This window comes from Cyprinodon tularosa, unplaced genomic scaffold, assembly GCF_016077235.1.
Source record: "Cyprinodon tularosa strain WSP-4 unplaced genomic scaffold, ASM1607723v1 ctg2, whole genome shotgun sequence".
NCBI classification, from domain to species: Eukaryota; Metazoa; Chordata; class Actinopteri; order Cyprinodontiformes; family Cyprinodontidae; genus Cyprinodon; species Cyprinodon tularosa.
This window is the reverse complement of record NW_024038733.1, coordinates 3,045,793-3,060,700: the sequence shown is the minus strand read 5'-3', so window position 1 is coordinate 3,060,700 and position 14,908 is coordinate 3,045,793. Positions and strand designations below refer to the sequence as shown.

The 14,908-nt window shown below is 37.3% G+C and overlaps 1 protein-coding gene across 2 annotated transcripts in view; it reads left to right on the top strand.

Annotated features, from left to right (window-relative positions):
* Positions 1-14,908, top strand: part of LOC119782955 (glutamate receptor ionotropic, NMDA 2D) — a 105,218-nt gene that overhangs the window by 51,795 nt on the left and 38,515 nt on the right. For both annotated transcript variants that reach the window (XM_038284168.1, XM_038284169.1), the window contains 2 exons: positions 1,028-1,356; positions 10,835-10,949. In XM_038284168.1, the coding sequence (XP_038140096.1) occupies positions 1,028-1,356; positions 10,835-10,949 (444 nt within the window). The remainder of the gene's footprint in view (positions 1-1,027; positions 1,357-10,834; positions 10,950-14,908) is intronic.

Below are 14,908 nucleotides of genomic sequence, written 5' to 3'. Positions count from 1 at the left end.
AGCATGGGTACACTACAGGTGCTAAAAATTATGCTGGAAAATCCTTCAATATATGTCTGATTAAGCTAATCCTGGGGTCAAAACTTATCGAACCCTACTTCAAGCACCTATGTGTTAAACTAGGATATGTATCTTTAGTTATAAACAGCAATGCAGTATTATAACCAAACAATATCCAATGCATCTAAATGTAATTTGATATATTTTTCCTTGTAGTAGAGACTAGTCTCTTAATATTTTTTCTCATTTTACCTCTAGAACCCAACCATTCTCCCTCCTCTCTTAAAACTACTTTCTATATCTCCAGGTGCCAAATTCACAAAATATGCATTCCTTTGCTTTTCTTCACTACCCATATTTCCCCCTTCCCTATCTCTAAGGAATGGTATTCTCATCTCTGATTTCTTCCCTCACTCTCTTCATTTTGCTCCTCTTGCTTCTGTTATTCCCAGATCTCTCTTCCAATATGCTTTTAAAAACATATTTTACAGTTTAACCTCTCCGCCTTCATCTTCCCCGCCCTTGTTATTAGCCATTTCCCTGTCTCTCTCTTCTCCTTTTGCTTAATATTTCTTTGCTCTACCACTTGTTTCATTTTCTCTTTCCTGTTATGATCCCATTTTCATTATTCATTACAGTAACTTGTTTCATCAAGTCTAAGCTCATTAAGCCCTGACCTCCATTGCCTCTTATACCTTCAGGTTAGCAAACACAGCTACACAGTCAAAATTACTTGTGTGTTTGCTTTTCATTTGAAGTCATTCACTCGACTTCCATAAACCTTATCACAGACTTACTGCTATCTCTCCCTATACCTTCTGCAGCATTCTTGTTATTGGTTGTTATGGCTTTTTCTATTCATCTTCATCCTCTCCTGCTGAGATGCACCTCCTTTCCACTTCTTGATTTGTGTCCTTGCTTTTCCCATCCTCTGTCTTGCTCCCCTTTCCCCTCCTTATCTCACTGGAGTGTATGTGTGTGTGTGTGTCTTTCCCCATTCCCTCCTGGCCTCCCTTCTCTCCTTCAGGTGCGTCTACTGTACTGCTCTCAGGAGGAGGCCGAGCTGGTCTTCCGTGCTGCCTGGGCCGCTGGTCAGGCTGGGGCCTCTCATATGTGGTTCGCAGTAGGCTCTGCACTCTCAGGTTTGGGCATGGAGAGCCTGCCTCGGGCATTATTCGCAGTACGGCCCCAGGGCTGGAGGGACGAGCCTCGCCGAAGGATCGCTCGGGGTGTGTCTGTGCTCACTCATGGGGCAGTGGCAATGCGGAAGGAATATGGAAGCACCGGCGGGCCAAACTTTGTCACTACTTGCATGACAGATGCAAATCAGACACAGAGACTGCGAAGCAGGATGAGGTAAGAGAGAAAGTTTTAAATACACTGTATATTATAATCTCAGAGATTTCTGCACCCAGAACTTTTCCACATTTTATCAAGTTGAAATAGCAAAAAACAATGCATTTCATAGACCGGGGTCTTTAGCACCAGTCCTCAAGGGCTAATATCCTTTTGCTTTTAGATGTGTATCTACTTAAAACAACTGAATCAAATAATTGAGTCATTATCAGGAACAACAGATGCTGTTTCTGTGCTGAGGAAGCAGATGAGCCATTTATGGTTGGTGTTTAGACCAGGAACACAGCTTAAAGTAACAAGACACTGGCCCGGGGGAATTGTAGTTTGAGATCCCTATGATATGTACAACAAAATGTACCACAAGACTTTCAGGCGGAAGGGAAGGTATACAGGTAATGAACAACGTGTGATCAATGTGTGTGTGTGAGGGATTAAATTTAATGTAAAGAGGTTTGCAGACCCCTGATTTAAAAAGGTGCGTATAAATACAGGCCATTTTAATATGTTAGCATGTTAGGTTGCAAGTCATATCAATCTTTTTCCTCAATCTCCAGTCCTCAATAACCTACTGTATGCCCTGGAAGTTCGTAGTGTTTTTTTACTTCATTGCACTTAAATCATGTCCTTAACAGCACAGTGTAAACTTGAAGAGATGAAGTAAGAATGTACTTCCGCTATAATTTAGGTGTGTAAAACCAGGGAACAGTTAAAGTTCCCCCTGTACCTTTAGGACCAGAGTATGAGACCGCTCCCTTCACATCTCTGAGTCAAGACTTGAAAATTGCTCTTCAGAGACTCTTCAAATAGTATGAAATAGATTGAATGGATATATAGAAATGGCAAGACTTCAGTTTCTTTACACGGGGGTGCTGAATAAGCAGGACAAAGCTGTCTGCAAAAGATTTAGAGCAAATAAGATAATTTTGTGCAGTTTGGGCTTTACCCAGTGGTTAAGTAATAACTTTCATGATGGCCTATTGGCCAATAGTTTGTACTTAAAACGTATTGAATAACAGAGGTGTCAAGTAACGAAGTACAAATACTTCGTTACTGTACTTAAGTACACTTTTTAAGTATCTATACTTTACTCCATTACTCATTTTTCTTCCTACTTCTGACTTCTACTCATTACATTTTCACACAAGTATCTGTACTTTCTATTCCTTACATTTTTAAAACAAAGGTTACTCGTTACTCTTGGCTTCGGTTTAATGTTTATAAATATTTATTTCATGTCATGTGCGCCATCCAATGCAATTAATCGCTCCATCCACACCTAGTAAAAACTAGTGTAATTGGATGAGTCATATAACGCAAACACTCATTGGTTAGCTAAAGGAATTCATCAGAAGCAAGCAGGTGTTCTTCAAACTGCAAACGTGAATAGGGGGTTTTCAGGTGACATCACGCTCATGTGACTACTCAGCGCGCTGCCATATTGGGTGGTAGCCTTAGGTAGTATTAACAGTGAAAAATGGTGAAATCGTGTGTAATTGTTGGTTGCACGGCCCGTGGAGGTGGAGATCAACGCTCTTTCTATCGCATACCAGCCGTAATCGTGAATCAATGTGAAAAAACAAAACAGCTATCTGAACAATGCCGTCACCTATGGCTGACACGGATATCCAGGTCCGATTTGGACGGTGTTAAGTTGGAATACGCCAGAGTCTGCAGTGCTCACTTTGTCACAGGTAATTAACTGTCAAGCATTTAAAACATGTAAGAATATATTAATAATAGGGCTTGGGCGTCATGACGTATTACTTTCCGTGGCCGCAATGTTGACTGCCTCCGCCGCCGCTACTGAGACTACTGCCTATGACCACCGCGTACTGGACTCCCTCTCTCAGCCGTGTTTTAATTTGATTAATTTCACCTTAACTTGATTTCAACCAGCGGGAAAAGGCTCAAATATGTGAGAAACCCGGAGGGTTTAGGGAGGTTTGGCAGTTAACGTTACTAACCAAACCTTTGAAACACATAGCAGCTAGTTATAAGTACATTACATGCCTGAGTGGTTGTTAGCACTAACGGTTAGCACTGTTTGCTGGCTTTATGAGCTGCAGCTCCTGAACCCATCCATTCGTAAACTGCACATGAGACTCCAAGGAGTTGTAGCTTTGGAACTGTTCGCGCACCGCCGGCCGTTAGCCACCTAGCATAGCGAGCCCTGCATCGGATTGTTTACGTTTTTACCATCTTATTAAAACTCACCCGTCCACGTATGATGGCGATTTCCCTCATGTACATCACTTCGACATCTCCTACCCAACCAGATGTGAACTAGTTGTTAGCCTCTAGACCCTTGTACGCTCTCATTTCCTCAAGAGTGTGCAGAGGGTTTTCACTGAACACCGGGTAATGAACTATGTTACCGTGCTCTACATTTGGCCAATCATCTGGATTAGTGCTAAACAAGGCACCGTGGAGGGCATAGGGGTCCATATGGTCGATCACGGAACATTTCCTCAGATATGTTCCATGATCTGGGGGCTCTAGCGTGCTGGGGTACTTATCCATTCGCGACATGATATATTTGATATACGGTAATATGCCACCCAAGATGGCGGACCGAAAGCTGGCCAGTGACGTCACTGAAAACCCCCTATTGTCTATGCCATGCTACAATGTCTGAATCAGAAAAAGATGTTGAAATGTCTGAAAGGTCGGACACAGGCGAGAGCGTATCTAGAGACGGAGACCAACAAGACCTCCATCATCCTTTAAATTTTTTTAAATAGTTGAATAATTTAGCTTTCAATTCATATAGTGGCATCTGGCTGTTTTTTTCAAAGGTTACTTTATACTTTTATACTTTGAGTAGTTTTTGGAGCTCATACTTTTTCACTTTTACTTGAGTAAAGAGCTCAAGTTGATACTTCAACTTTTACCAGAGTGTTTTCAAACTGCAGTATCTATACTTCTACTTAAGTAACAAATTTGTGTACTTTTGACACCACTGTTGAATAATTATTTAAAATCATGAAGTACACCAATTACCATTGTTGGTAACTGGTGTTGGTAACCGGCCTACTTAGTCAAAGCTAGACATACATCATGAAACTCCTGTTTGCCTGGAACAACAATCACCAGCCATAACTGTGTCGTATTCCAAAAAATAAAAAATAAAGTGTCTTCCTTCTCAGAAACCCAAATCTGGTCAACATAGATATGCTAGCATTACTATTAACAGCTTAACGACAAAGTCATACTTAGAGCTTGCGGTTATGATGGCTTTAAGGTCGGAAAAGGCCCTCGTTGCAGTCAAAGAAGTTTAGCAAATCCTACTTTGAACTCTCCAAGATTTTGAAAGCTGTCATTGTTAAAATGCTTAAATGAACAAATGAAATGCTGAGCATCAAACTTTGCAGGGATCTTCTGATACACAAAAATAATCCATGCCTGTCGGGTCTTCAGATCCTTGGGAAGACTGTGAAAAATGTCTTCTTTCTCCGTGCAGCCTTGAACACTACATTTACGCCTGTGGTTCTGGCTCATTTTCAATAGAGAAACTGCCTGCTTTGTAATTCTTGTAGAAGTAAACCCAACTGTAGGCTAAACAGCTAAACTGGTGTCTTACATCTACCTCTATTCATGCTCTTGGGCCAGTGACCAGTGGGCTGGTCTGTATGTCAATATCGGGGCGTGACAAAAGTACAGGCCAGAACCAAATAAGGCAACGTCCCTGAATTAACGTCAATTCGACTCTTCGTTTTGCCAATTTTATGGTGGAAGTTTAGAATTGTGAGTTTTGCAGAGAAAGGAGGTGTCAATGGGGTTTGAACTTCTCTGTATGTCCATTTCAACCACTGTATGTATGTCCATTTCAACCACTGAATACCGATTCCTCAAAAGTATCAACATTATGACATAAAGCAAACATTATTTGTCACAATGTTGTTTATTTGTCAACATTATGACAAATAAAGCAAAGTATTTTAATACTAAGACATTAGGGAAATGCTTGTTTGTATTATTAGTTAACTGTTAGCATGATTTAATCTTTAAATGGTCATTTATATGGGCTAATACTACCGCATATAATCAATAGAACCAGAGTAATCATGAAATGTGATACCATGTCAGTCTCCGGAGATGGATGGAGTATGTAGGACTGATGCTTGTAATCGTGTGTTCTTATGTGTCCATAGTTGCTATCCTGTGTATTGGACATTCGTGATGGAACAGTTTGCATCCCATTGGTTAATTAACATGAATGGGTCAATTTATATTGATTTCCATGCAGATGACTATCTTTAAATAATTAACCTTTTTTGCAATCAATTATATAAAAGTATTGATTATTTTTGACAACCCTAGGGGATGTCAAAATAAGGGACACTGTAGGAGACAGATCAAAGTCAATACAAATATACAGTAGTTTCATTGTAATTGCAATAAAAAGCTTGGACTCCACTGAGCCTACCTATCTGCTTTATTCTTTGGTCTTCCTGCAGGACAGAAATAGATGGGGGGCCAGGAGTGGCCATGACCACCCTTAGACATTGATTAGCCATCCCTGTGGCCACCTCTACCAGGTGATCCCATATAGACATCATTCACCTGCAGTTGCCCTCTAAAACAGAGGGTGGAAGCATAACAATATTCTCAGGTGGAACATTTCCACAAATTTTAGATCAGAATTGTTTGTATATTAACAATAAACAGACAACAAAAATACAGTAGTCCAGGTAAAGGTTAGGTGTTTTCAAAATTAAAATGATAAATACATAACTCCTCTCAATTTTTCGGAACTAGTTTGTGTGTTTTATGTGAGAGAAGAAAAAGTTATGCCTCTGAAAGCCATCTAGGAGTCTTTTAAACCCATATATGTATATTCAATTCTATTTATTTCAGTTTATTTTTATAGCACTAATTCACAACACATGTCATCTCGAGGCACTTTACAATTCTTTACATAAATGTTCTATCTAACCATAACCAGTTGATTGCATCAACTCATTAACTAGAAGGCAATTCCTCACACTAAGCATACTTGTAGGGACAGTGGAGAGGAGAAACTCCCTTTTAACAGGAAGAAACCTCCAGCAGAACCAGACTAAGTAGGAGCGACCATCTGCCGAGGCCGACTGGGGTTCAAGGAGACAGAAGTAGACATAGGGAAAGAAGCAGAGATACAAAAGACAACTGTAAGCCAGCTCCAAAGGCGGCTACGTCCAGGAAACACACATCAACTCAGACGAGCTCCGAGCCAGCTCCCATGTCAGAGTATGAAGAGAGCACAACCAGCCACAGCCAGAGAAACAGGACTACTCTGAAAAACAGCCAGATCTCCAGCATCTATAAACAAAGGTGTCGATGGCAGCAGCAGAGCTGATATTTCTCTCCAGGATGGTGTCACAGCCAAGCAGGAACAGACCAGATGAAGCTACTATGAGAAAAAGCAGAGAGAGCAGAATGTTAGAGATTGAACTATAAATTCTGCAGTGTGGGAGAATAGAGATAGAATGAAGCAGAATGATGAAAAAGGGGTCCTTGTGTCCTCCAGCAGTCTAAGCCTATAGCAACATAACTATAGAGATGCTCAGGATAACCTGAGCCACTCTAACTATAAACTTTATTAAAAAGGAAAATTTTAAGCCTACCCTTAAATAATAGATACGGTGTCTGCCTCACAAACTAAAACTGGAAGTTGGTTTTACTGGAGAGGAGCCTGATAACTAAAAGATATGCCTCCCATTCTACTTTTAGAAATTCTAGGAACCACTAGTAAACCTGTAGACTGAGAACAAAGTGCTCTGTTAGGAACATAAGGAACAATCAGATCTCTGATATAAGATGGAGCTTGGCCATTTAAGGCTTTAAATGTGAGAAAGAGGATTTAAAATTCTATTCTGGATTTAACAGGAAGCCAATGAAGAGAAGCCAGGATAGGAGAGATATGATCTCTCTTTTTAATTTTCATCAGAACTCTGGCTGCAGCACTTTGGATCAGCAGAAGACTTTTAACTACAGTTTGTGGACTTCCTGATAGTAAAGAATTACAACAGTCCAGCCTTTAAGTAACTAATGCATGGACTAGTTTCTCAGCATCAACCCTGGACAGGATATTTCTAATTTTTGCAATTTTCCCCAGATGAAAGAAGGAAATTCTAGAAACCTCTTTGATATGGGATCTAAATGTCAGATCCTGATCAAAAATAACAACAAGGTTTTTTTTTTTACTTTATTGTCTGAAATCAGTTTAATCCCATCCAAATGAAGTGACTGACTAATCAGCTTCTTTTTCAAAGACTCTGGTCCAAAGACTATAACTTCTGTTTTGTCTGCATTCAGGAGCAGAAAGTAAAGAGTCATCAGTTTTTATTTCTTCAAGACATGCCTGTAATCTATGTAATGGGTTAGCTTCATCTGGATTTATACTGTAGACGGATATAGCTGGGTATCATCAGCATAACTTTGGAAATTAATCCCATGCTGTCTAATAATTCTACTGATTGGGAGCATATAAATTGGTCCTACTACTGAACCCTGTGGTACTCCACAGGTAACCCTGGAGCACAGTAAAGATGTATTATCATATATATATATATATATATATATATATATATATATATATATATATATATATATATATATATATATATATATATATATATATATATATACATTTTTCTAAAGCCTTCCTCTTCATCTCATAAACTTGCAAGACTGCTTCATGCAATTATTAGTCATTTTCTAACTATACAGTGAGAGCTTAAGTCAGCAGAACCACAGCTAGCTCAATACATAAACACTAGAATTGTACATGCACAGCAAGAGCAGGCCAATAGATAAGATTTTGCCCCAGAATTTAAAGCTTAAAGATCATCCACAGTACCTTTAATTTGCAGAACATGATACGTTTGTGTTCATTTATTAGCAAGGGTTTCGGGAAAATGTATCTTAATCTAGAAAATATGGATGTTGTGCTTGTTCATTTTCTATTGATTGGCCCTGAACTGGTTCCAATAACATTATGATAAGATTATGCAGATCAATTCTATTTACTGATTTGTAACAGCTAATAAAAAGATTGATTGACTCGTTTTTAGTTGCATCAAAGTAAGAGAGCTGAATCTAAAACACATTACCCATTTTAAATGTTTATTTGTAAAAAAAATAATGTTTTTTTTCCTCATTTCACAATGCTGAACTACTTTCTGTTGCCCTATCTCATGCACTGCACCAGAATACAATTATTTTTTCTGGTTGTAACCTGAAGAAATTGGAACCAACAAGGAATTTGAATAATTTTCATTTTTATGATAGCTCACTGGCACCAGACAAAATGTGCTTCATGGGAGGAAACAAAAATAGAGGTAGCATGAGGTAAAAGTTTTAGAGAGGAAATTTGGATCATGGCCAGAATTAGCCAAGAGATATATGGGTTGAATTAGCAGATTCAGTGTCAGCGAGCAGGAGCAGGGGGGATATCTGAATTTGGGGCTGGCTATCATCCATGCAAAATAGATGATGCTGGTGCTTGTAGTTGTGAGTTGGCAAAATTACCGTAGCATCTGTAGCAAGCGGACCATGTCTCATGTATATTAATGAGCTGCTTTTAATATATCCCTCATAGGCTGTAAAAACACACAGCAGCAGACTTTAACAGGTTGTTTATGTTATTCTTGTTATCTTCCTGGATTATCATTAGCATTGTTTATTCTAACAACAGGTATGCACTGCATGTGGATCAGAGTTGATATTGGGGAAGCTCTAAGTGACTCAAATGTATAATTAATTAGTATTTTTGTAGTCATTCCATTAAATGAAGCACAGTGCCATCAGTGTGGAAATTATGCTAAAATGATTAATGGATTATTTACAGTTTGTGTATTAAGTATGTTCAGCAACAGAGTGGAAAGCTGCACCATCTTTTTGCACTGCTACATACTGTTTACATTCTGCAACAACCAGTTTCTGTCATTTAACAAGAACCAGTTTTAAGAGTTCCTCCATTTTTTGAAGCCAATGACTAGACAAAAGAAGAGCCTTTTAAAGTTCTATCCTGTCTCCTGCAGCAATTGTTTGATATTAAAGATACTCACATTTTAGTGTGTCCGATCCTTTTTATTGATTGGATTAACAGACGATCCCACTGTGTCCTCATAGATTTAGCTTCAAACAAATAAAGTATGTAATAGGTGTTCTGTTTTGTAATGTGTATGATATGATACAAATATAATTAATCAGATTAACAATTGTCTATGAAAGTACTTGTAGTGATTTTTGCCTGATAAAATTCATCAAAGATTTTCCAAGCCCTATCATTTGCATTATCCGTTTTTTCTTTCTTTGCAGCCACAGATATTTTGGCCTGAATGAAATTCTCTTCTTTAACTCTGGTAGAAAATTGACACTATCCGGGCAATGTATCACCTGTAACAGATTTATCAATTGTTTCTAAAGATGCAACTCACTAAACACCTACAATCTTCAAAAGATGTGCATCTTACTCATATCGATGGTGTTCTAAAAGGGATCAGTTTGCAAATGTTCTACACTAAAGTTAGATTTTTTCTCTTTTATAATTACCCTTTTAACAATAATGATTATGCTCTTGATAAGTTCTAAGGTAGGGTAAGGGTAGGGGTAGGTTTTTATTTAGACACAAATAAAATAGAAAAACGTTTTTCAACTGTTGCTTAAACTAAGCAATTAGCTTTGAACACCCTAATATTTAAAAATTTGTTTCAGCTGCTCTCTGCACAGAACCCTTAGCAGCTGTGTAAATCTGCACCAACACAACCACCAGCTTTGTTTACAAGGCAATTTGCATAACAATAACTATTCTGTTTTTGAATGATGATGATTAATCTGCTATGGTTGTGGTGTACACACATACACATAAATATGGATGTGTTTTCACCATAAATATATGCAATATGCTGAGTTTAAAAGTGGTATTCAAACAGGGGAATGACATCAATGAATCTGTGGACCAAGAGTAACCCATATGGCAGAACCAGGGATGTAAGCATTTTTCAGGATAATATTGTAGTAACAGGAAAGGCAACTCTAACACTGATTCAAAATCAGTAGCAGTAAACTTAGTTATATACCGAGGAGGGCACCACACAGTTTTAGACACAAAAGCAGGACTGCAACAAATGTAGAGCAAATTGTTGAATAATGCCCATGACATAGATAGCATATATTTCTGTGTATGCAGTTTATTAGAAAAAAAAGAAAATGTTAATTTAGGGGTTAGTTGTCCTTTAACTACCATGTAGCATGACTTTCTAATAGCTGATCTCTGTGCATCAACTCCACAGTTTTATAAGACATGCATCTAAAATAAGGTTGCTCGGGTGTTCGAGGTCCAATTTTTGAACTTCCATGGAGTGCAACAATTGAGTAAAAACCGGAGCTGACTTCTTCAAGTATTCAGAAACTTATATTTAAGAGACTGGTGGTGCATTTGACGTATTTAACACTTCTCCCTTTCTTCCACTTAATTCTCGCAAACCTGCAGGTATTTCAGCAACATAACACTGGGTGGTCGAGACTACTCCTTCAATAGTGACGGTTACCTGGCCAACCCATTCCTGGACGTCATCTCGTGGACACCTGGCAGAGGATGGGAAGATGTAAGGACATGAAATAACTACTTAAATATAACCGTGTGCTGGGAATTGCATGGGATTGCATGACTATCAATGACTATCAAACGAGGAAAGAGTTGTGTCACATACAGCAATTGTGCTTTATAAAAATATAAATATTAAGATGTTTGAGAATCTGTAATTTGGCAGACAAATAACAGTTTAATTATGTTTTTCATTTCATATGTTTGCTCATGTTGATTATAGATATTTTTTATTTTTTTCTAATGAGTCTACCATCAAACTTATTTGCTTTGAAATCTTATTTGCTTTAAAACTCAGTAATATCACAAATCATTTCCGAAACTTTATAGCAAATATGCTTGGTTTGAAAGCGTGGAGATAAAAGCATATGCATTGCTTTTCCTATTTTAAACAACACTGAATTCTTAATTATTCTGTCCAAGCTTGAACAGAAGCTCTGTTCTACATTGGCATCTGGAAAATAGGACTTGAAGTGAGCAAGGAGGACAGTCAGGTAGTAAGGTTTTATTCAGACTGTCAGGGCTCCAAGGCAGATGATTTGTGTTGACCAATTAACTGTACATGGGATTTGGTGCTTTTGTTAAGCTGCTATTGATAATCTATATTTCAATTTTCCTGCTTTTTAATTCATAGTGAATAACATAACAAAAAAGAAGAAACATTTGCTGCAGCATCTTTAATGAAGATAGACATTTGAATCAAAGAAAAGAAGTGAATGCTGCCCTTTTTTGCTCTAGACTTTGTCTAATTAGTACAAAACTCAAACACTAATACAATATGCATAGTATCCTGGATACACATTTAATATATTTTGGTTTGTTCCGACCCCCCGTGCAGAAATCCACCATGAAACCCCATTAAAATAAACCCTCACAATTTCAGCATAATAATTATTAATCCTTGCTTAAAGCAATAGGATAGTGACATTTTATTGAAACAATTGATATTAACCACCATGAACATGGAATACATTGCTAACTGACATGTTAGAGTCAACTGACAGGAGTGGGAGTTTGAAGAAAAAGGCAAAAGCCTATTTAACATTTGAAAATGTTTGGGTTTTGTTTTTTTTGTTTTTTAAGGAATGCAATTTTTTGGTGTCTCAATCATAGGGCTTTTTGAACCTGGCCTATGTGCCAAAACAAAAGAAACAGATTGCAACTGCCCCTTTCCCCTCACATAACTACTGGCAGATCTCGTGTAAATGTCTCCAGACCTGCAATTAAAAAGAGATGGCCTATAGACAGCCTTTTTCTGCTCATGTTTCAAAATGCCAGTAAAGCTGCAGATATCGTTGTTATTGTGCAGAGTTTTGGTGAGTGATACTAAAGCTTTATTTGGGTAACCCTGTACACAGAAGCTTTATACTCTTTTCTTTATTGCAAACACCTTTATAATGGCTATGGAAGGAAACACCTCCTTGCATCTGTTCCGTCTTTGACTCTGTCATAGCAGGTACAGGGGAAGCAGAGCATATTACGCAGCAACAGGTGGAGCATATAGTGCTGTCAAAAGGTTTAAAGATACGGTATGCAAGTGTTTACTGAAATATATCTATAAAATAGGTTTTTGTTTACCCTTTATGACTAAAATATTATTTGTTGAGCAGGTTGACTGCTCAGTACTTCAGCACCAATTCATCTATAAGCCTGTTGCCAACTTTCCTTAATGTACTTTGGATCGGAAGTTCCGGCTCTGTTCGGTAATGATGCTATGACGTTCAGCACATCCATCTTAAATGAGAATGTTCTAGAAAACAATCAAAGTGTTGCGTTCAAGAAGGATTCCGTGAATATTCAGAAGCAACTTGCATCTAGTTCACCTGAGACACCGTTTGCAGCTTCGTTTATTGTAAAAAAAGAAAAGAAAAAAAACTTGTCAAGTACAAGCTCAAGCTACGAGAATGAACAGAGGAGTACAGCATTGGAAAACTCTATAATACCTCTTTAATTATTGTCTATTTAATGATGTAAGAAATAAGTAAATTGTACACTTTTGCATTCTATGCCACTGTCTCCCCCATTGTTATGTAATTAACCCATTTTTTTTTTAGTTTAGTTTCAAATTGCTACAGTATGCTTGATTACTATAATATAAAATAAATGAATCCTTTAAAAAGAACATTTCTGACAACATACAATAAAGTAGACTGATCCTCCTGATAATTTATATAAACTTAAGGATAAAGGGCAAAAATAATTAGGAAGTTATCCACATATTGTGTACATGTAGAAAACTGTTGAACCTTTTATAGGAATAGCCAAACCGCCACAATTAATTACCCCATATTCACACAGACCCCTTCATCTGTGTGTTTACTTTTCCTTCACAAATAGAAGCTTTTTTAGTTATTGTGGTAATCCCTACTGACTCTATTGAGCTGCACTATGATGCACAGCTCCCCCCCGTTGTTCATCCGTTATGCAGTTTGAATCAATTTGTAATAGATGACAGTTAAATATGTCAACATCTAAAACCCAAATGAGCCACCTGGAGTCAGTCACAAGGAGGCGATGCATGGACAGGTCCTGCATGCATCAAGTTTGGACTGCTGCATGGAAACATTTCGAGCAGAATTACATAGCAGAAAAGTGAAGTAGTATCTGGAAGGCTGGCTTTACACCAAAAGCACACCAACAGCTCATCCACAAGCTCACAACAAAATAAAATAAAAAAAGTATTTCAGGTTCATAGTATTTCTGATTTAATAGAAAGATTAAAAAAATGGCATTCTTAGGAGATTCAAGGCAAAAAACACAGATGACCTAAATGACAAAATTTTTATGAACTGATCATTTGAAGTATGTTAGTCTGACATAAGGCAAAAAGAGAAACAATTAGTTATGGATTAAACAAATTTTCATAACTCTTCAGATGGGCAAACATGGAGCCAGGGTTACTAGAAAAGAACAGCAGCTATATTCCTGTTTGCAGAGTAAATTTTATATTTGTCATGAGTTGTTTTATTTAGAGGCTCTGTATATGCTGTTCATTGCTTCTATATGTTCTAGGAACTGAGCGTTGTAGCTTTGAGGCAATCAATCAGATGAGGAAAAATATTTAAGTTCTGTGCTCTACAGACATTATTCCACTATCAAGGATACTTAAAAAAAAACTTCTTCATTCCAGTTTGGTTGATTTTTGGCTTAAAAGCTCTGCAAACTCTGAAATATTTATGTTTTACTTGACCTATTAATTTGAGAGCAAGAATAAACCCATAATCATAAGAAAATAAAACCACTCTAGTGCATTTGATAGTAATGATAAATTCAGAAATTTCTGTGTTCAGAGTTGCTTTATATATCATGTCCAGGAGATTCTAGCAATTGAAGACATTTATGGAAGAAACTCTGCCTTTAAATGCTTTTTTATGGCTGGGATTAGAAAGGAACAGCAGTAAAAAAGAGGCATTTTAAAGAATTGCAGCAAAATATCACTTGAATTTAAACCTTAGATTAAATCTTTGTGTTAGCAGAGGCTTAATTTTGGACTACATTGCCACAGACAGAACAGTTAGTAATTAACCAGTGTTGATGCTACTGGCAAGCAATCATCTAATCATCAAAATGATGATAATAAACATCATATATGTAGCAAATGTTATGCATAAAGCATCAATAGGTGTTTAGTAAAAAAAAATGTAAAGTACAACTGTTGAACTTTATATTCATTCTTTAATTAAAACAAAGTTGCAAAGGTGTCAATTACCCTTTCAAAAACATGATAAACAAAATTGGAAAATTTTATATCAGTGTTATAATGTATCAACCTTCTTTAACATAAAAGCATAATTGTTCTCATATTTTGTCATTAGACATTCAACATCAATATCCTGTTGTTTTATCTAGTCGGTAGTTTTGATTTTTCTGTTTTAGGTTCTTGCTTGATAAAAACATACTCAAATGATTATGATTTCTAGATGTCAAAACTTTCTGCTCGGGGACAGACATACTATATAA